This window comes from Danio aesculapii, chromosome 5 (genome assembly GCF_903798145.1).
Source record: "Danio aesculapii chromosome 5, fDanAes4.1, whole genome shotgun sequence".
Lineage (NCBI taxonomy): Eukaryota > Metazoa > Chordata > Actinopteri > Cypriniformes > Danionidae > Danio > Danio aesculapii.
In genome coordinates, this window is record NC_079439.1 from 29487719 (window position 1) to 29506638 (window position 18920).

At 35.9% G+C, this 18920-nt stretch overlaps 1 protein-coding gene across 1 annotated transcript in view; it reads left to right on the forward strand.

Annotated features, from left to right (window-relative positions):
- The first annotated feature begins 2662 nt into the window (after positions 1-2662).
- The window catches only part of tacr1a (tachykinin receptor 1a), a 52112-nt gene continuing 35854 nt past the window's right edge, over positions 2663-18920 (forward strand). Inside the window, exons 1-2 of the mRNA XM_056457856.1 lie at positions 2663-3419; positions 18156-18350. Of these exons, the coding sequence (XP_056313831.1) occupies positions 3013-3419; positions 18156-18350 (602 nt within the window). The 5' untranslated portion in view covers positions 2663-3012. The remainder of the gene's footprint in view (positions 3420-18155; positions 18351-18920) is intronic.

Here is an 18920-nt window from a genome sequence, read left to right on the forward strand (position 1 = left end):
AAAGTTCATACGTTCTGGCATGTAACAGACATTTTCAAAGCAGATTATGTGACTTTTTCAGATAAACAAGAATGTTCACTTGCCATGTTTCTTAAATATCTGCAAACATATTATGGTATTTTTATGCTTTAGAAGAATCAAAAACTTACATACAGCACCTTTAAGGCTCTTCTTTGAACCACCAAGGCTAATATGAACCTTTATTTTTAAGTGAATTGCAAACTACAGAGTATTTACAAATAGTATCTTTACAAAGTCATAAAGCCACCCAGCTTCTGTCCTGGCATGCAATACAGTGTTTAGAGTAATCATGGATCATTCTGACAATCTGTTTGCAAAGCATTTTAAAAATGCAAAGAAAAATCCCCTTTCATTTATTCACTGTTGAAATGTAAATGCACCCTAAAGCAGAAAGAAGCAAGAGACCTTTTTGGCCAAAAGCAAAAAGGCTGACCACAAATCTCAAACAACTCAAAGTTTTAATAGAATCCAAAAAATAAATGGATAAAAGAAATGCCCATAGCAATGTAGTGTTGGCTGAAAGAGTGATTCACTAAAGTGCTTAAAATGTGCTCTGTAAAGGGCAGTTCCCTAAGCTGAATCTGAATCATCAAGTATCAAAACATCCTTGCTAATGTGGAAACATAATTGAATAATGCATGTATTCTCTATGATAAATAATGCCAGAGAAACTGTGGCCATAAAAATTAGAACACTAAAATGGTATCCATATAGAAATGATTTACAGTCTCTGATATGGGGGGAAAAATTAAAAGCCATCCAAAGCCCAGACCTGAACACCTTCAGGATGGTTTGTGTTAGGCTGCGTCACACAACGTCAGAGTCTGACCTTACTGATGCTCCTGCATCTTGCTGAGCATTTAAAACATAGCAACAAAAGCATTAATCCCTTCCTTTGGAGCCATAACAGCTTATATAAAGCTTGCTACTAAATGTTAGAACAGGGATTTGTGCCCATTTAGAGCATCAGTGAGGTATGAGGTCCATTGAAGCTGGACAAATGTTGGCTTGCAAACAGTGTTAGAGCTGATCCAAATGATCTGAAAACTAATAAAAGGTGCGTTTACTCTACAGCATTTGTCTATCATGCACATTGGTTTAAACGAGATAGTTCAGCAAAAAATAAAAAATAAATAAATAAAAATATGCTATGAATTTACTGGCCTTCAGGCCATGCCAGTTTTTTTATAGCTGAAATGTGATCACTGGTTATTCATAAAATTACACTTTAAAAAAATTCTGGTTGCCTTAATTTTTTAAGCTGAATCAAATAAAATGTATGAGTCCATTGAACTTATATTACTGTATGTTAAACCGACTTAAAACAGGGGCAGCGCGGTGGCACAGTGGGTAGCACAATTGCCTCACAGTAAGAAGGTCACTGGTTCGAGCACTGGCTGGGTACGTTGGCATTTCCTGCCAAGTTGGGTTTCCTCTGGGTGCTCTGGTTTCCCCCACAAGTCCAAAAACATGTGGTAAGCTAAATTGCCCATAGTGTATGTGTGTGAATGAGTGTGTATGGATGTTTCCTAGTGATGGGTTGCAGCTGGAAGAACATCCGCTGCGTAAAACATGTGCTGGATAAATTGGCGGTTCATTCTGCTGTGGCGAGCCCAGATTAATAAAGGGACTAAGCCGAAAAGAAAATTAATGAATGACTTAAAACAGTTTGCATAACTTTAATGATTAAGTTATAACATAATTAACTTAGTTTAATAAGTTACAAAGACCTAAAACATATGTTGTCATGACTAATTGATCATATAATTTACAGTGTATGAATTGAGATTTTATTAAGCAAAATTATCAGTCTGTGCAAAAAATAAATGTACATTACTTAATGAATCACAAATCATTTACCTAAACGGATGCTAGAAGATGTGTGTTGAAATGATCTTGGAAGCTGCAACATTGCAAACAAACTGCATTATTCATCATCAGTGTATTAACTTTATTTTGCCTGTATATATATATTTTTTGAACTATCAAAGTAGTGGAAGTTATTGACATTTTTTATAGAAATCAGTAAAGACCACAGTTTCAGCTAAAATATTTTAAAGTTTAAAGTTCTGTTTAAGAAAGTGTCCTACTTTGGATGTCCTGAAGGTGAATAAGTTAACTGCAAACTTAACAATCTGTCTATCACACTGGCTGATTGCTCTAAAGAGTAACGGGCATTTAGATGGAACCACCAGGGGGAGACCGTGAACTATTGCTGAATTACTTGTGTTAAAATTCAAATAAAATGGTCCATTAGTTAAACATCAAAGCAACTGCTGAAAGACGCTCCTGGGTGCATGTTATAAACGTCAAAAGCTTAAAGACTCGTGTCTATAATTGCACTTTTTTCCAACCTTAAAAAAACTAAAGTATACAGCATCTTCCGTTTCTGTTCAAGGTGAGATCTGAATTAATCAGATTTCACACAAAACAAGAAAGAAACGGGTTTCCAAGGACGTTTTGATTATTTTTGGTTTCATTACCTCGTGCGCACAGCATCTGCGCGCGACCAAACATCATCTTCCAACCTGCGTGGCACACCTGGCGCGCTGTGAATCACACAAGCAGATTACTCAAATCTCGTTTAAAAAAGGAAGAACTGCATTTGAAAGGATGCGTCTCATCGTTTCCTCTCAGAGCCGCGTGTTCGCAGCATCTGCTCATGTGCGCGCGCGACTTGTCTTTTGGCACGCGCTGCGCACTTGGCAGCGACGCTCAGAGGAGTGAGGAGGACTGTGTAACCAAGAGCTAAAATTGGTTTCGTGATGAGAAAAAGTGAAGGAGCACCGCGTTGCGATATGTTCTCTTGTGTTCTGTAAAGGATCACTGGAGTAATCCTGTAGGACAACAGAGGCATACCGTTTGGAACACTTATTTGCGCCATGAAACTCAATAATTTGACTTCTTACTCTAAAGAGAACATGGTCGATTGAACATTCATAAAACATCCAGTCAAGAAACAATCGCATTTACCATTTCCCCCCAGTAGGAATGGATTCGTTCATCACTTCCACTGACTTCCCAAGTAACTGGACAATCAACTCCACCGCGCAGAATGAAACCGAGATATACTGGAACCAGTTCGTTCAGCCGGTTTGGAGGATAGTGCTCTGGGCAGTGGCTTACAGCACAATTGTCGTCGTCTCCGTGGTGGGCAATATTACGGTGATATGGATCATTTTGGCGCACAAACGCATGCGAACTGTGACCAATTATTTCCTTGTGAACTTGGCGTTCGCTGAAGCGTCAATGTCAGCGTTCAACACCGTAATAAACTTTGTCTATTCCGTGCACAATGAGTGGTATTTCGGACTTTATTACTGCAGATTCCACAACTTCTTCCCTATAGCCGCTGTCTTCGCCTCTATATATTCAATGACCGCTATTGCGCTCGACAGGTAAGTTGCTTCATTGCCATTCACACTGTGGTAACCTCGCCTCAGTGCGCCTGAGGTAACGTTTGGTTTCCCGCCTTGTTGTTTAAAAATGAATAAAATAGGATATACAGTGCTTAAATAGGCTTTAAAAATGTGTGATTTTTTAAATGATTAGTTCATATTGCTTTAGACATCTATTTACAAATGATACCAAAGTAGTTTCCTCTTGACCCTAACGAAAATAAACCATGGTTTTACTACATGGTCTTTGTAGTTAAACCACGATAACCACATATTAACCATGGTAGAACGTACCTGTGCTATAATAAAACCAGGTTAATTTCAATAATGGGTATTGTAGACATGTCATCACATTACTTTATATAAAAATAAATCAGTGCCACTTCTTACATTATCTAGTTGAGTCTATATTGGTTTATATGTAGTTTATAGTAATACATGTTGAATGTTGTATGGTAAGCTAAGAAAACTGAACAAGCTTAGTGCATTTATTTTTTAAAATTGCAAAATATTTAGATAAAGGTTTCACAGTGGAAAAATTATGATACATCAACTAGTGTGTTATGAAGGAGATAAAAAGAAATAAATGTAGTTGGTACAGCATAAAATTGGCTATATTACAAGTATTCAGTGAGCAATCTTATGGGCATCTACATCCAAGGGTCTACTTTTAACATGTGACTTCAAAAAATGTTCCAAAGTTCTTTAAAATACATCTAAAACCACAAATTAACAACTAGACACATATTTTACACATAAATCTTATAATTTAACCAAAATGTCACAATTTTTCACAGAATAATCCCCAAAATAAGTTGACTAAAATTTGGATATCCATGTGAAATCACAAAATAAAGAGCATGGCCATTCATTAAATGTGTTGAAATGACAAACTTAAGATGTGGAGATGGGTGCAAAAACTATCAGTAGTGTAGTAACAGTATTGCTGTTGATCATTTTGTGAGGTATCACATTGTTTAGTGCTGCCTTTACAGTGCAAATGTAGGTATTACATTGTGACTCTTTTTCAGGTCCATATTAGGTATTATCAGAGCATGAGACAGGTCATTAGTCTGTGACGTCACATGATAGATAGATATTTATTATCCCACTCACAGTCATCCTTTAGAAACCTTAATTTCTTGAGAGAGAGAGAGAGAGAGAGAGAGAGAGAGAGAGAGAGAGAGAGAGAGAGTTGTATGGGTGAGTACTGATAAGCTTGTAAGCATTCTGTGTCTGCCTTTGTTTCTTCATTCATCAGTTATCACATCTAGCATAAGCATGTGTAGCATAAGAAATTATTCACAAGAGGGCCCAGATTTGAGTTAAAGACTGACTTTTCATCACCCCATGCTAATTCATAGACGTCATGCTTGCAACCTTTTGACACAGCACCACTTATATTCCAAAAACCTGGCCAGCTTTCATTTATCTACATGCAGAAACATGAACTTCTTCAAAATTCTATTACCTGAGAGACCTGTGGGGGAGATAGAGGGCAGGTTTCTGGGGAAAGACTTTGCTGTGTGTGTTCAGTTCCTTATAGAGGAAAGACATGTCTGAGCACTAATGGCTTATTTATATTAGAAAGATTCTTCCAGGGAAAAAAAGCCAAGATTACTTTCTGTCCAAACATATTTTGAAGCACACACAGATAATTAATGATTGGTTTACTAACAAATAATAGAGAGCAAAGGCCTTGATTTTTCTTATAAAGATGACATTATCTGAGCTTTGAGCTTTTCATTTAGCAGTCCCACATTCTAATATTTTAGTAGAAAGCATGTTTTATCTTCTGCTAATTTTAAGTGATTTCTGGCAGAGTGATTTGATTAGTATCAACTTAAGGGCAATACGAGGTTAGAAAATTTAATTATGTTTAAAGAAATAGTTTAGATGTAACATTTAATTACATTTCTCAGAATGCTTGGTTTCTGAGAACCAGACTGTTTTGCATTGGAAGAAATAATTAAAATCAGTATAAAGTAAAAAGGGGCGACATGGTGGCTCAGTGGTTAGCACTGTCGCCTCACAGCAAGAAGGTCACTGGTTCGAGTCCCAGCTGGCATTTCTGTGTGAGTTTGCATGTTCTCCCCGTGTTCGCATGGGTTTCCTCTAGGTGCTCCTGTTTCCCCCATATACCAAAGAGCTGCGGTTAATTGAATAAACTAAATTGGCCATAGTGTGTAAGTGTTGGGGCAACGCAGTGGCACAGTAGGTAGTGCTGTCGCCTCACAGCAAGAAGGTCGCTGGTTCGAGCCTCGGTTGGGTCAGTTGGCGTTTCTGTGTGGAGTTTGCATGTTCTCTCTGCGTTCGCGTGGGTTTCCTCCGGGTGCTGCGGCTCCCCCATAGTCCAAAGACATGTGGTACAGGTGAATTGAATAGGCTAAATTGTCCATAGTGTATGAGTGTGAGTGAGTGTGTATGGATGTTTCCCAGAGATGGGTTGTGGCTGGAAGGGCATCCGCTGTGTAAAACATGTGCTGGATAAGTTGGCGGTTCAGTCCGCTGTGGCGACGGCGGATTAAAAAAGGGACTAAGCCGAAAAGAAAATGAATAAATGAATGAATGTGTATGGATGTTTCTCAGTACTGAGTTGCCTCTGGAAGGGTATCCGCTGTGTAAAACATATGCTAGATAAGTTGGTGGTTCATTCTTCTGTGGTGACCCCTGATGAATAAAGAAACTAAGCCGAAGGAAAATGAATGAATGAATGAAAATGAATGAATGAATAAAGTAAAAAGTCACCACAGCTATTTGAAATTATTTAAGCTAAAACTGTTCAACTTTGAGTAAAAACACTCTTTCATCCTCACCAAGTGAAAACAACAATATTAATATAAAAAATATTAAAAGTAGGAACATTTCCATCACCATGGGGCTTTAAATGCTTTTGCATGAAAATGTTTTCAGGCTATCACAATGGGGTATTTTCAGCTACAGAATAGCAAAAATTTCTGTGGTGAACACACTGCCTAACAAAGCTATTCATAAAGCCTTTTATCTACTATTTATATTATTATTTGGATTTATATGTTTTATTTGGATTTAAGTAATATATAAAACATATGAAGAATTTAGATGTAAAAACCTCTAAATGCCATCTGAAATTTTCTTCTAAAATCATTTTAACAGGCTCCTGTCTGTAGGTTCAGTAATTTCACTTTTATTACCTATATGATCTTTAAGGTAAAATAATGCAACAAACAATTTACCACTAATTTACCACTAAAATTTCAGACGGCACTTAGAGGTTTTTGCATCTGATCTCTTCATAAGCAGTTGAAGGTAAAATTATTGGAATTCCTAATAAACATAAAATCTTTTAAAAATATTTCCCAAGTGCTTTTTAACAAACAAATTTATTTTCAACACATTTTTAGACATAGTAGTTTACATTTTTTTTGAAAGATACTGCTTAAAATGTGATTTAAAGGCTTAACTAGGTTAATTAGGTTAACAAGGCAATTTAGGTTAATTGTGCCAGTCATTGGACAACTATTTGTTCTGTAGCCAATCAAAAACTAAATTTCCTAAAGGAGCTAATAATATTGACTTTGAAATAATTTTTTAAAAACTGCTTTTATTCAAGTCAAACTAAAATAAACAACACTCTCCTGAAGAAAAAAAGATAAATATAAAATTCAAATAAATATGTAAATAAATATTAGCCAATCACATGGCAGCAACATAGTACATTTAGCATTGCAGATGCGTTTAGAGGATGTGCTGTTTAAGTTATACCTGGGATAAAACTGATTTAAATGATTTTGAATGTGGCAGGGTTGTTGGTGCCAGACTGGGATTTTTATGAATGAATGGTCTAAAACAGGAGAGAGAGAAAATTGTTGAGAGTGTGACAGTTTTGTTTGGTGAAAATGCCATGTCGATCCTAGAGCAAAGAGGAGAATGACCAGATTGGTTTAGACTAGACAGAAAGACACCAATAACTCAAATAGCATCCCTTACAACTAAGATCTGCAGAAGAGCATCTCTAATCACACAAACCTTGAAGCAGATGAGCTACAGCAGCAAAGAAATCACTATAAGTAAAACAGCTGAAAACTGCAAACTGAGGCTACAATTCACGCAAACTCATCAAAATTGGACAATAAATTTAGGGAAAGATTGCCTGGTTTTCCTAAGTGTAAACCATTGTTGTGATGAATTCTCTCTGAGGCTCTTTGTCTGATGTGTTTTGCTAGCCCCGATTTGCTGTGTTGCTCTGGTTGAGTCAGTTTAGCTCTGTTAACACATGCGGACGTGTGTACATTCACAAACAGCAGCAGGGCTGTCACCTCAGCAGACAGATCACTCTGCTCCAACTGCACTGTGTGACACAACTGTGTTATGCGCTTTAGCAGCAACCAGCGATTGCCTCTTTGTCCAAGTATAACATCGCACATTCTCACTTGTCTCACTTATCAGCTGTTTGTGCGTATTTCTCACAATTAAACACATAGACCTGGAATTGCTGACAAGGGCACAGACCTCACAGACACCAGGAGGGAAAAAAGGATGTTAAAAACTACAAAAATGAACATAAGATATTCTTCCCAGTGGGCACCTTGATGTTAAAAACAATATAAAAAACCCTCCGAAAAAAAAAAAACACATCAAAAATGCTAATCAATTTGAGATCAAAACCTTGACGTTTATTTGACAACCACACATTGATGCCCTTTTGACCACCAAGATAATGACACAAAAAGTGTTAGCATCTGATAGCTTCAATATGTTATATGCAGAAAGACTTTTAATTTAGCTGTAACCTGGGTCAATTCAGTTCGCGCTTCCGGTGAATTGTATGCAGTTACAAAATTGGCACATTTAAGGTCTGTTTCTTTTAAAATCAATGATCTCCACTGCCTGATTGATATACAATATAAAGTATATCTGTCATATAAAAATATATAATGATTTAATGATCATGTATATATAATGATATAAAGCCACTGTCACCACTGGCTTGCTTGCGGGACTTGTGGAGCTGCGCTTAAATGGATTTGCTCTACAGTGTTTGAACTTTCAGCAGTGAAATTTTAACCACACTGAACTGAACTAAACTGAACCTCAACTCTGAAATCTGGACTTTACTAGAACTATGTTAAGCTGCTTTTACACAATCTACATTATGAAAAGCGCTATATAAATAAACACAAATTGAATTGAATTGAATTGAATAAAGTGGGTCTCAGATTGTACAAGAAGCACAGCATTAAATTACATTTTCCCTGCCATGTCTTTAAAATATGAACATTTTACCCTAATATATTTAATGAAGTTTCTGCTGATCCTGCGGGTGTGTGCGTGTAAATGGGTTGTCATCTCGTTTTATGCTTGAACAACTAAATGAATGCTGAGGTCTATTTAACTGATTGTATTTTAATCAAATTACAACATCAATGCTGTAAAAGGAACCGTAAAGAATTGAAAAAGTCACATTAACTGTTTACCAGAAGTTTAGCGGTAGGGGAAGAAGCACTAGCTGTGCATCTATTGCGGTATCTATTACAAATTTACACTGGATTTTGTATCCCTACAATGCACGTTTTACCTTGAGGTCAAAACGACATTAATTTAACTTCTAACATTTGCGTCAAAAACATGTCAAATATTGGTTCCAAAACAGTCCTGAAATAGATTTTTTTACGTGTTTTCTGATGCCAATGCTGGATGTCAATTTGATGTGGTTTTGACATCAAGGTAGTCAATGGAATCATTTCCATTGATTTGCATTTTTGACATGTTTTTGACATGTTTTATTGATGTTGCTTTGACATCAAGGTGCCCATTGGGTTATATGTGACCCTGGACCACAAAATCATTCATAACAGTCAATTTTCTTAATGACTAATATCTTAATGATTTTTGCTATACAAAAAAATCTATACAGTGTATTTTTGGCTCTTCCCAAAAAATATAGCCAGTGAACTGAAGACAATAAGATCCAGGGTAACATATATGGAAAAATTTATTCAACATGTATTGTTTTTCTTTACCCCTGAACAGAAAACTTTACTTACTCTTTTGTGAGTGAAAATTTGATCCAACTCCAAAATGACAACAACATAAAATGACAAAAAGTGCTATAAGTTCTACACAGCCTGATCTCACAAGAAAACTAAGTATACTTTTTGTCAGTTTAGTGGCTAATTCATTCAAATCTGTACATGTTCAGTCGTATGAAAATGTACGATTTTAAAAAGAGGCGTGGCACCCAACCCCACCCCTTAACCCAACCGTCATTGGGTGGTGAGCAAATCGTACTAAATTTTACGAATTAGATTGTACGAATTAATACGAATTAACCACTAAATCAAAATGTTACCAATTGCCGTGAGATTGCAATGGTTCTACAACATGATTCACAGGTATATTTTCTGTAAAAACAACAACCACAATAATGAACATCTAATCTGCTCTTCACAAAGAGCTGCCATACTGACTCAGTAGCTGGACTGGAGTATATTTGAATGTTTATATGCTTTTTGTCATTTTTCAATTCGAAGAGTATTTGTGTGCTGCTGAAAGCACATAAGATTAGACTGTGGCAGGAACAGAATCTCTAATCAGATTACCAGACGAAATCTAGATTTGAAAGAAAAGCACTGCAAGCATGAAATTGTATAACCAACTGTCTGTCTCTGGTCCTTCTAGCATGTTGTGGTTATTGATTTAGCCCTGCCACTGTTTAGACAGATGATCTGTTGCCCTGAGCTCCATTTATGTCAAACAGATGTGCTTAAGTGTATGTCGGTGTTGGTTCTGGCCTCTTCACCTGCTGGAGAATCTCCCATGAGCCCATTGTCAGTTCTTTATTACTCACTCATAATTTCTGGCACTGGATGCAATCATGCTGTCCTTCAGGACATCACTTTAATTGAGCATGACTGGAGAGGCCGAAGGCAAGCAAATATCTGATTGCCCATCATTTATTTTATTTATGTGTGCACATGTGGTTTAGCTGTAAGGTTCTCCATTTCAGGGAAGTGTAAGTTCTCATTTGGCTGTATTATGAATTGTACATTTACGTTTTGTCTTTGGGGTTTTATTTTGATATTACACTGCAAGGCAAGGCAATACATCTCAAAGAAATGGTTAATACCATATATAATCACTCACTCTTGAATTTGCTGATGTCTACATCAAATTACAGAAAAGTGATTTTATATTAGAATACAGTATTAGAGGAAAGTAGATTGTCTACTTTAATGTTTTAGTTAACCTTTGTGAAAATAATTGTCTACTTTAATGTTTCAGTTAACTTTTGTGAAAACAAAATGTAAAAATATTTACAAAATAACAGATATACTTATGTAAAAATAAAACCATATCTGATCTGAACTTATTAACCCATTCGGACCCTGTGTTTATTACAATGGACATCATATGTCAGCCCATGTATTTTGTGGTTCTTTAGCATTTCATCTAATATAAAGCCTGCAGTCCATAAGAGTGGACGATTGTCATCCAATCAAATGACGGAAAGGCTCGGCATGTTGTAGTTTGAAAAAATCTACCACACTGAAAGGCAGCATGGCATCACTTCACGCCAGACACAGCCATAAGCCACATTTACAATATATTTTTATTAAGATTTATTGATATGTTTGCCAATACTTCATAGATTTTATGTTAAAAAAAGGGATGGTACTAACTAATTAAAGTTTAAAATCTTTTGTAACATTGCAAGCTTTAGATCAGGATTTTTTAAAATATGTTTGTCCATTAGAATGTACAATGGGTTAAAGATCTGGTACTAAAATTAAATCTCCAGTAATGCTGATTGAACTTTTTTTTTTATATAAAAAAGCTATATTGATGTACTAATTCATTGCTGAAACACTTTCATATGCATAATATATAGATCATTAAGTTCTTGAACATATTGTAGATGGAAATATCTCAGATATGGACATTATGTGGAGTGATGAAGAAGATGAAGATAAAGTTTGTTATAAAAAAGGTGCAATCTTTACAACAAAAATCTCAAAATTGAATTAAAAATGTTAAAATCTTAATGTTTGTGATTTAAAAAATAAATGTTAAGATTACACCATCAATCATGTATGTTTTTCGTATGTTGGTATAATGTTTGGGAAGTACAACAAATGGACAAAAATATTTATACATAAAGGGTGTTGAATTTTTATTATTATAATTATTATAATTTTTATAATAGAATTTGGCCTCATTTAAAGGAGCCTCAAGAACTGGAAAACATACTTTTACATTTTTCTGAAACTCACTGAAGTAATAAAAAATTATTTACATGAAACAATTTTACATGGTTAAAAATACATTTCTGACAAGTGGGTAAAGCGTGGTTGTTTAAATGATTTTATTTTGCTGTTTTGCTGGGATACTTAAATAGTGTAGTTTTTTTTAATTTGCCTGGCAAGATTGTTTAGTGTATAAACAGCACTGGATGATATTGTCTGGATGATAAGTGCCTTCTGTAAATTATGGTGAAAACATAGGATTGCAGTAAAGTATTATTATCACAGGAAGATTTTCTGCGTATAACATCAAATTCAGTCTATTCTTCACACAGATCTGTCATATTGCTACAGAAGTATTGTTGGATGTTCATGTATTTTATGTATTGTTTTTAATTTCCTGAACACTCCATTTCTTTATTTAAAAGTGAAAGGAGAAACAATTGAAGTTACACAGGTTAAAAAAATGAAAAAATATAAATTATTTCAATTTGACATTATTATTTTTAGAACGAACGAAAGAAAGATTTTGTTTGCATAAATATTGAATCCATTGAAGAGCTTTTAAATTACTCAGAAGAAAAGCCTTTGTCAAGACATGACCTAACAGCTTAGTTTTACTTATGAAGTATTAAATTCAATTTATCACTCTTCAGATTGTGAATCTAAAGGACGTCTGTGAATGTAAAAAAGACTATAACATTCTATTAGGTTAAAATTTAAATTAAAGCAAAATAGTTAAATAAAAAGAAGGAGATTAAATAAAAGCCACATTTAGATGCCCAATGGGTCCAATTTTTCAATGTCTGAAAAGTTTGTTCCTCAAAAGTCACTGCACATACCAGATGGAGACTTATTAATAAAGCCACAGAGAGACCAGCAGTCACTTTAAAGTTAATACAGGGTCAATTTATGAATAAAGGAATGAAAGTGAACCAGCCGACCGTGTCTGGAGCTCTGCTTTGCATTGGATTGTGTGGGAGAGTGTCACAAAAGACACAATTACTGCCATGCCTGGGGAATGATCAATAGAATTAGAGTAATTTTTTATTGAATTATTACCGATTCTTTTGTCTTTGAAAAAGAATTGAGCAAATGCAATTCAGCTGCCAAATGTGTTTTCATTAGCAATGAAAACATGGTGGACATTTTAAATGGTAATTCACTGGCGTTTGACAGCATGTACTGTGGATCATTCTGTGTGTGTTCAATTGACAACAATAGAGGCCACCTGAGTGACTGATTTACTATTAGCTGATGCACTGAAATAATATGATGTCTCTTCAAACTAGAAGCAATCATCATGATTTTTTTCTTTTTCAGATTCTTAAAGTTTTGTATCCATAGATGTTTTTTCAAGAACTGTCCAAAAAGGGAAAACTGACAGATCACAGAAAGAGCCAGAGGAATGCAGTGAGCATGTGCATGAATTCTTAAAGCACAAGGAGATGTTGGCGAACACACATACTGTATATCTAAAAATATCTGAAGTGTGCAACTGTTAATGAGTCTCCACTGGGGGTCTACTTTATGCAGCATTACCAGTTTGGTTATAATAGTGCTAATAAGCTTAGAAGCACCTGCAGTACAAACACAGCTCTGTAATTTGACATTGTTGTCGTTACTGGTTATTATGTGTGCAGGATTTTTCCTTCATCTGGTTATATGGTATGGTGACATCATTGTTTCCAAAAAGTTGAATTTTTTCCAATCAGCATAACTACATGCAGGCCGCAATTTATGAAAATTTTCCATAATGTAACCCATTATCAAAAAAAGTTGTTTCAGGGCTCTGTCAATGCCGGTGTAACCACAATCATAGTCAGGCAGGCAATGGTCACAATCAGAAGCAAACAGCAACATACAGGTAAATCCAGAAGCATAGTCAGATAGCAGGTAAATGGTTGATACAGGCGGCAAACAACGTAAACAAAAGAACAAGGCAAGAGTCAAAACACGGAGAGACAAAACCAAGACACACTTCATATCTTTTACAGGGTAGTACCAACAAGACTCAGCAAAGTCTGTGAGTGTGTGTGCTGTATATATGGTCCTTGTAATTGGTCTTTGAGCATCTCCCAACTGTGTATGTGAGTAATCAAATGAGAACCAAAACAGGTGTGTGTGTGGTGCATGACAGGATTTGTAGTCCATATTGTGACAGGACTGTAGTCCTCCAGCGATCTGTAAGGAATAAATTGCTGGTAATTGTGACAGCCGATATCGTGTGAACGAAAGTCTGTAACAATATTAAACTTTTGCAGACTGACCTAAACCTGTTGCTGTATGGACAGAGCCTGAAATAAATTATTTATGACACAATTTGTTGTTTTAAATATGTGTTCCTCTTGTACACATCCATGATAAGGCAGGGTTTGTTGTACAGACCACGTAGCAAACCACTGATCTGGTAACAACCAGTAACAAACAAGAAACCAATAACCAACACGTTTCAAAGACAAATGTAGGAGAAAAATGCACTGCGGCCACATAGTTTTACCTTGATTTACATTGCTTTTATCTCTTTTGTGGAACTATGTTTTACTAGAGTCAAAACAAAGTGCTTTGCACAGCATCATGCAAAGTGAGCTACGTGGTAAACAGCACACCAAGAAGAGTTGTCAATATGGAGATAAATAGGCAAGACAAACCTATTTGATTACAAATCATAGATCATAGTTGTTTTGTGGAATTTAACATAATGTACAAAGTACATTAAAATAGTCGATAACTTGTCCCTGTAACTATCATACATGTGAAAAGGAATTAACACTGTTGGCATCATTGGCTCCAGTCAAACTTGTTTTTGTGGCTTCACAAAAATGTAGGCTGAAGCACATATTTCGAATGAGCCTGTGCATCAGAATGCTTGCTTATAGTATATTGCTGCCCAGGTATTTCAAACTTAATTTTATCCATAAACACTGAATGAAAAATAACTTTTTGTAAATATACTGGCCTTAAAGTCAATCACCAGTCATGCTGTATATGTCTTGTTTGTTGTTTCGCAAGCAAATCTTTCAAATGAGAATAACTTCTCAATTCTCAAACCACAAAGAGTCCATGCAATATTTACTGTTGGAATTCAATTCAGCTCATATTAGAGTTTTTTAAGGCATTCAATGTGTGTAGCTCAAACAAGAAGAAAAAGTGCACAGCAGACAACGTCTAAGGGGAAACAAAGCAATGCCTGACATAAGCTTTCCTTCAATATCATCTCACAGTCTGAAAGTGGAACACAGAGTGTGGCGTATTTTCTCCCAGCTCCAAATGATTAAGTTAAATAATTCCTGCCTCAAGTGTACCCTCAGTGTCCATATAACTGATAACCGGAACATATCCTTTTTATTACTGCAGAGCTCATATTATCACAATGAATAGCTGCACAATTCCACTATTATGGTTGCTCAGTAGATTTGTAGATTTTGTGTGTGTGTGGCCAGGATTTACTGTCTCGGATTCTGGAGCAAATGATTTAAGAGGATTTATCACTGCGTTTTTTTTTTCTGTGTGCTGGACAGAGTTGTGTGTGTGTGTGTGTGTGTGTGTGTGTGTGTGTGTGTGTGTATGTGATGAAGTCACTGATGTGTTGAAAGCTTAAACTGTTTAGAGTTCAGAGCTTGATGATATCTGCAAACTATGAATGAATAACACAGTAGGAAAACAAGTGTGTTTGTAAATGGAGAGAAATATGTGCTGAAAGCAAAATCCATTAACAGACAGTTTGTCTGCATTTACACCACTGAGGCTTTCTAAGGAAAGTAAATGCATGCTTTTCTTTTCAAAAAGAAATTGAAAAACTTATAATTTATTTACAATTTAGACTTAAAAGATCTCAATTAACATTTAATTAACAAATGCATTTCTTGCTTTGATTGTTTTGACTGCATAAAATACATTTTCCTAAACTAAAACAAAAACATTTAGAAGACAGAGAGCCAGAATTACTAAACAGCGCAAATCAGTATTAAAGTCATAAAAGCTCTGGATAGATATTCTGTGCGATTCTACTAAAAACATGCAGTTAAAAGGACAGATACTGTATGCATGCAATCTACAGAGAATATTCATTCATTTTCCTTTGGCTTAATCCCTTTATTCATCAGGGGTCACCACAGGGGAATGAACCGGCATCTTATCCAGCATATGTTTTACGTAGCGAATACAACGGCACTGGGAAACACCCAAGCACTCTCGCATTCACACATATACACTACGGTCAATTTAGTTTATTCAATTCACCTATACCAAGTCTTTGGACTGTGGGTGAAACCAGAGCACCCGGAGGACACCCATGCCAACACCGGGAGAACATGCAAACTCCACACAGAAATGCAAACTGACCGAGTCGGGGCTTAAACCAGCGACCTTCTTGCTGTGAGATGGCTGTGATAACCACTGAGCCACCGTGTCACCCCCTAGAAGAGTGCTTGATAATTTTTATGTTCAGATAACATATTTTTCTGGCATTCCAAATAAATTTATATTTCTCTCTAATACACTCAATTTTTAACAAACTTTTCACTACCATTCACTGAATTTCTAATTCTGAACTGACAATCAAATTCATGATTTATTTAAATACCCTTCAATTTTGCTTCATTTTTGCTGTTTTTAGAAACATTAGCAAAATAATAGGAAAAATATAAATAGTAAATAGTAATAGTAATAAATAGTAATTGAAGAATAAAAACACACACATACAGTACACACACACACACACACACACACACACACACATATATATATATATTTCTGTTTTCAGGTTGTTCATTCCGCTATGGCAACCCCTGATCCCTGATGAATAAAGGAACTAAGCGGAAGGAAAATGAACGAATGAATGTTCAAAATGTTTTCTGTTTTGTGTTTTTCCACGTCTTGAGCTACTGTAATGTTAGCTTGTACTAATATCAGCATTTTCTCCTCATCTGGTAAAGTGCAAGATAGAGGGAAGAGATTTAGAATGCAGAATTGATGACATTTGGGTACATTCTGTTTCAACACCAGAAATAAAAATGGGGACATTATCATAAACAATGGCTTAGAGTTCTGAATATTATACATCACTCAGAACTATGTAATAACTCCAGGATAATGTATTCTCTCATAATGCAATTGTATTGCAGAAGTTTACTTTAAATTAATTGTCCTGGTATGGGACTTAAGGCAGATGCTCTGCCATTCATCTTCTATTATATTCTCACTTACATCTTGACACTATGCCAAAACACATTACTTTCCTGGCAGTTAATGGAAAACAGTCTATTAAATAAACACATTTCAAAAGTACGTGTATTCATTTTTTTTTTCAGAATTATTAATATTTGTTCATGTTAATAGTGTCCACATAAACCAGAAGCTGCAACTTTTTTTTTTTTGTATTGTGGTATTCAGGTTGAGAAATCGTCGTCAAATGCCTGCAATCACTAGTAAATCGATGCTCGTTTACGTGAGTGACAATCACATAGTATGAACTATCAAAGACGTGATCTGAGAGAATCACACCCATCAGATATTTGGCATGCTAAATATCTGGACCTGTCGGCGATTCAAAATCATGCCGTGTGAAATGTGTTCTGTTTGAAAATAACATCAGCGATTACCTAGAGCCAAGCTGCATCCACACTAGTATGGGTATCTGCAGGCCAGCGGGAGGTTGGGGGAGAAGTTAATAGGGCTCCTTTTCAGTCTATTTGGACCTAAGAAATGGAGTAAAAACTAGTGTAAATTTGGCAGGAGCACCCGTGTCTGTTTGACGTGTCTTCTGAGCAAATTTCACTACGGGTAGAAAAAGAAAAATAGTTGAGGAGAAATTGTGAAGCTAGGTGAGCAAAATAAGTTCATTTTCTACTCCACTAAAGGCTTCTTTCTCATTGTGTAGTTAATAACAAAAGATAAACTGACCTCGCATTGTTTCCATGTCACTTCTCGCGTGCGTTTAGTTGTCGACGATTCCTATTGTAAAGTCATGCAGTGTGAAACCCCCTGTCGCTGATTCATCATACATTGTAAACAAAGCAGCGACGAAACGCTAGCCCAGATAGTCATGCAGTATGAAAACATCTGTGACGCAACTACTTTGAAAATCGTGAAGTCTGAACTCTGCATAAGAGTGGGCGTGGCTTGTTTTTCTACTGCGTGCTGATTGGATGTAGTAAAGTAGGTATTTCATTCAGAAAGATGGGGAGAATGGTTTCAGAAGAGTTATTACAACCTAACAGATAAATCTCCCTCATCAATTCTGTTTTTTGTCAAAACAGTTGGAGGGGTGTGGTTAAGTATGCTAATACTTCAAAATCAAATAATCTGTAAATTTAACTTTTTTCAGATTTTAATTTTAGATTACAAGAGCATTTTGTTTTTCTTAATGACATGATGAATTGTTCACCACAAAAAAGTCAATGTGAGCTAACAAAATCAATATGGTTAGTTTTGATTTCATTTGTAAATTAAGCTTAAATTGAAGCACAAAGTACCTGAGTATCCAACAGATGTGATGTGTGTTCTCCCACAGATATATGGCCATCATTCACCCCCTGCAGCAGAGGATGTCTGCGACCCAGACGAAGGTGGTGATCGGGGTCATCTGGATCCTGGCTCTTCTGCTGGCCTTCCCCCAATACTACTACTCCGACACGGATCAGCTGCCCGGCAGGGTGGTCTGCTACATCGACTGGCCCGAGTACACTCTCCTGGACTTCAAAACAATGTAAATATCTCTATTACACTCAAAAAATTACTTTTGCTGCTGGTTCAAACTACTTATATAAATGAGTTGAAACAACACAATTCTCAAGGTTTTTTTTTTCATTGTGTTATGTCAAATCCTCTTAAATTTGAAACTTAATTGATTTGTGTTGAGACAACGTGAAGTAATTGTGTGGAACCCAGCATTTTTTACTGTGTATGATATGGTCATATTATAATAACCCATGCCACCATTCGCAGATATTGGAAAATATTTAGGTTTAATATTTGCTTTTCAGATTTATATCTGTAGGGTGTAGATAATTTCCTTCCAGATCAGATTTCACCCACAGTTTCGGATATTGCTGAAAATATTACCTTTATGACTCTCTAATTTGGAGTAATCAAAAATCAGCTCTGCTTTTTTTCCTCCCCCCGTAAGTGTTTACTTATATAACGACAGCGAGGAGCTTCTTCATTACAAAGAAAACATTAAACACAGGAAAGTCGTGATCCTGAGAGAGAAAGAGAGAATAGGAAAAAGTGCAAGCCTATTAAAACTAACATAATTGGAAATCTTGCCTAAGGGTGA